The sequence below is a fragment of the Triticum aestivum genome, unplaced genomic scaffold (assembly GCF_018294505.1).
Source record: "Triticum aestivum cultivar Chinese Spring unplaced genomic scaffold, IWGSC CS RefSeq v2.1 scaffold35493, whole genome shotgun sequence".
NCBI classification, from domain to species: Eukaryota; Viridiplantae; Streptophyta; class Magnoliopsida; order Poales; family Poaceae; genus Triticum; species Triticum aestivum.
Genome location: NW_025241896.1, coordinates 1 through 3,229, shown reverse-complemented (window position 1 = coordinate 3,229; position 3,229 = coordinate 1). Strand labels below are relative to the sequence as shown.

General features: G+C 46.1%; 1 protein-coding gene across 1 annotated transcript; it reads left to right on the top strand.

The window, feature by feature from the left end:
• Nucleotides 1-2,339: 2,339 nt before the first annotated feature.
• Nucleotides 2,340-3,226, top strand: LOC123176886 (fruit bromelain-like; the record flags this gene model as incomplete). The annotated part of the gene is made up of 2 exons (XM_044590913.1): nt 2,340-2,861; nt 2,985-3,226. Coding segments are annotated over exons 1-2 (741 nt in total), but the record flags the coding sequence as incomplete, so codon positions are not given.
• Between the last annotated feature and the right edge of the window lie 3 nt (nt 3,227-3,229).

Genomic DNA, 3,229 nt, shown 5'->3' with positions numbered 1-3,229 from the left:
TCTTCATCTTCACCGCCCGCACGCCTTACTTGGCCTTGGTGAGCATCAAGTACTGGAAAGGGATGTTGCGGTGCGATAGTACAGTAGCGCCGCCCCTTTCTCAATCACTGGTCGCTGACGTTCTGCCCTTGTTCACCTTGTCGCTGTTCTTGTTCACGTTGGAACCGACGTTGCCGGACTTGTTGCTTTGGAACCGACGTTGCCGGACTTGTTCGGCTTGGAACCGCCATTGTCGGACTTGGAGTTGACTGACTTTTGATCGCTGTCCCGCATCGTAGATTGTAGATCATCGAGGCTTTAGATACCAATTATTGGCTTTATAACGCTAGATCAATTCACCAGGAGCTACAACGTGTATGTGCAGCAAGGCTGTCAAGCAAGCAAGCTAGCATGAATATTTTATCAATTTAACGGATTGATATGGTACGGCGTATATATAATTTGATTTATTAGGTTCGTTAATTGGCTCAATGATGTACACTTCATAACCGAGGATAAGGACTAGTAAGCTTGCAATGATACATGCTAGGGTACCGCAATTATGTTTCTTCAATGATCATGATTGAGATGCATATTAAATAGAACTAGTTTATATTCAGTTTGTTCATAAGAGTAAACAATTACATTACACCTTAGTCAGCGTAATTGCAATTTTAGCAATGGTTGCTGCCAGTTGTCTGCCGTTCTAGTACTATAAAGGATTGCCTCTCAGTTCAGCAGTGCACACCGCCCATGAGAGCGATGCAACAGCTATGACAAGGTTCACCGCGGCACATCCCGTGCTCGTGCAGGTGAAGTACGGAGTTTTTACCAGGACACACAGAGCACCAAGAAAGAAGAGGCAACGGCCTGTGGTTAGATTAGTACGACCAGCAACCATTGCTAAAAATTGCAATGGTGCAAAAAAGATTAGGTGGTATATACACTGGCATGTTTTGATAGACACGACTTCATCATTTTAACAGATTGATACGGTTGTATATGTAATTTGTTAGATTCCTTTATTGATTTAACCCCTATGCGCTTTCCCTAAAGCTGCCGAATACGTTGTGAAAACTGTGTAGGAAGGATTTTTCTTGACGTGCCAAGGCTATTTCTGTACTAGTAGTTGTGTAGAAGAATATAATGGAAAAGGTCATACTGTTTGAATGGTTTTCATTTTTAACGTCTCATTTTCTCTGGAGAAGCTCAAATCGAACGGATAGAGCAGATGGTCCAACTAAAAAACTTCTTCTTTTTCATTACTTCCATGGTCGTGCCCCGTGGCACGGCAGCACCCGTACTATTGAAATGGTTCGTCAGTAGAGATATTCCCACTGGTTTCTCTTCTTTCAATGGAACTATAATTCCAAATAAATATCCAAAACCGTCATCCTTTGAATACTCGAACAAATTAAGGACAGTTCAGTACTAGTTATGTTTGGAAGAATAGCTTTATAATACCGAAACGTCAGGCAACTGGCAGCCACCCTTGTGCGCTAAAAATTGCAACAGTGCAAAAAAGGTTAGGTGGTATACATACTGTCATGTTTGGTTTGCATGAGTGTTTTATCAATTTAACAGATTGATATGGTATGTCTTATATATAATCTTACTTTTTAGGTTCGTTAATTGGCTCAGTGATGTACACTTGATAACCGAAGATAATTACGTACTCGTAGTAGCTAGCTAGCAATGATTCGGTCGTACCACATGCTCGCTTGCCGACCGCCAAGCATGCGTTTCTTCTCCGATGGACAGAAGTTCAAATATGACTTGATGTCTCACACTCAAATTAATTTCTGAAACGCATTATCCATGGAAAGATTCTCTCGCACAAATGACTAGCACAGCAGCTGATCGATGTTAGGTATGAACAAACAGGTGTATTATAGTAGCATAAACTCACATTTAGTGCAAGTTGTGCAATGCGAAAAGGACACAACACTATTTAGCAGAACAGTTGGTGTATACTTTGTTCTAATGTGCCATGTTGCAAGAAAAAAAAACCGCCACATAGAATTAAAAAAAATGTAATTCTGGTGAAACAACGACTGATCCCACGACTCCCTGTCATTAGCATGCGCTTCCTACCACCAGGCCACTAAGCAAGTTCTAAACACGTGTGCATACATTTTCTCTTTGACCTTGTTCACTAATTTAATTCAAAAAATTTGATTTTTTCGGACGATATTTCATGTTATCGGGCATTTCCAAAAACAGGCCAGTTTCCGAAAAATCTCGTTCAAAAAAAAAACCCCTGCGACTGTACAGCAGCCACCCACGACGATCTGCTGCGATGGACCTAGCTAGGCGCCCGCCTATATAAGCATAAGGCCCGGTGCATGTATTCCAGACAAGGATACAACCTGAGCTAATCAAGATGGCTTCCTCCACGCCTTACCTTGTCCTACTCTTGTGCCTCACCACTTTCCTGCAGGCATTGCTTACTGCGGCAAATTACCCACCGCCGCCGCCCCCGCCGTTTGAGCTGCCGGAGTCCGAGGTGAGGGAGAGGTTCTCCAAGTGGGTGGTCAAGTACTCAAAGCACTACTCGTGCGAGCAGGAGGAGGAGATGCGGTTCCAAGTGTTCAAGAACAACACCAACGCCATCGGCCAATTCGACCAACAGAATCCTGGCACCGTCATCGGTCGCGGGTTCCAGCCAGGTGGGTCGCAGACCAACAGCAGGGGCGGGGTCCGTATGAACAGGTTCGGCGACCTCAGCCCCAGGGAGGTCATCCAGCAGTTCACCGGGCTCAACACCACCAGCTTGAATGCCACGTCACCCACCTACCTCCCCTACCACTCCTTCAAGCCCTGCTGCGTTGACTGGCGCTCCAGTGGCGCTGTCACCGGCGTCAAGAATCAAGGCACTTGTGGTAAGTTGTCAAGCTATACCTTCTTGCAGATTTAGTTATAGTATACTATATGCATGCATGGTCATGTTTGCTCAATGAATTACTCGTGTCGTCGTGCGGATGGATGAAATTGCAATATGGCAGGATCGTGCTGGGCATTCGCGGCGGTGGCGGCCATCGAAGGCATGAACAAGATTAGGACAGGGGAGCTGGTGTCGCTGTCCGAGCAGGAACTCGTGGACTGCGACACCGGGAGCAGCGGCTGCGGCGGCGGCCACTCAGACTCGGCTATGGCCCTCGTGGCCGCCCGTGGTGGCATCACGTCGGAGGAGAAGTACCCCTACGCCGGATTCCAGGGAAAGTGCGACGTGGACAAGCTGCTGTTCGAC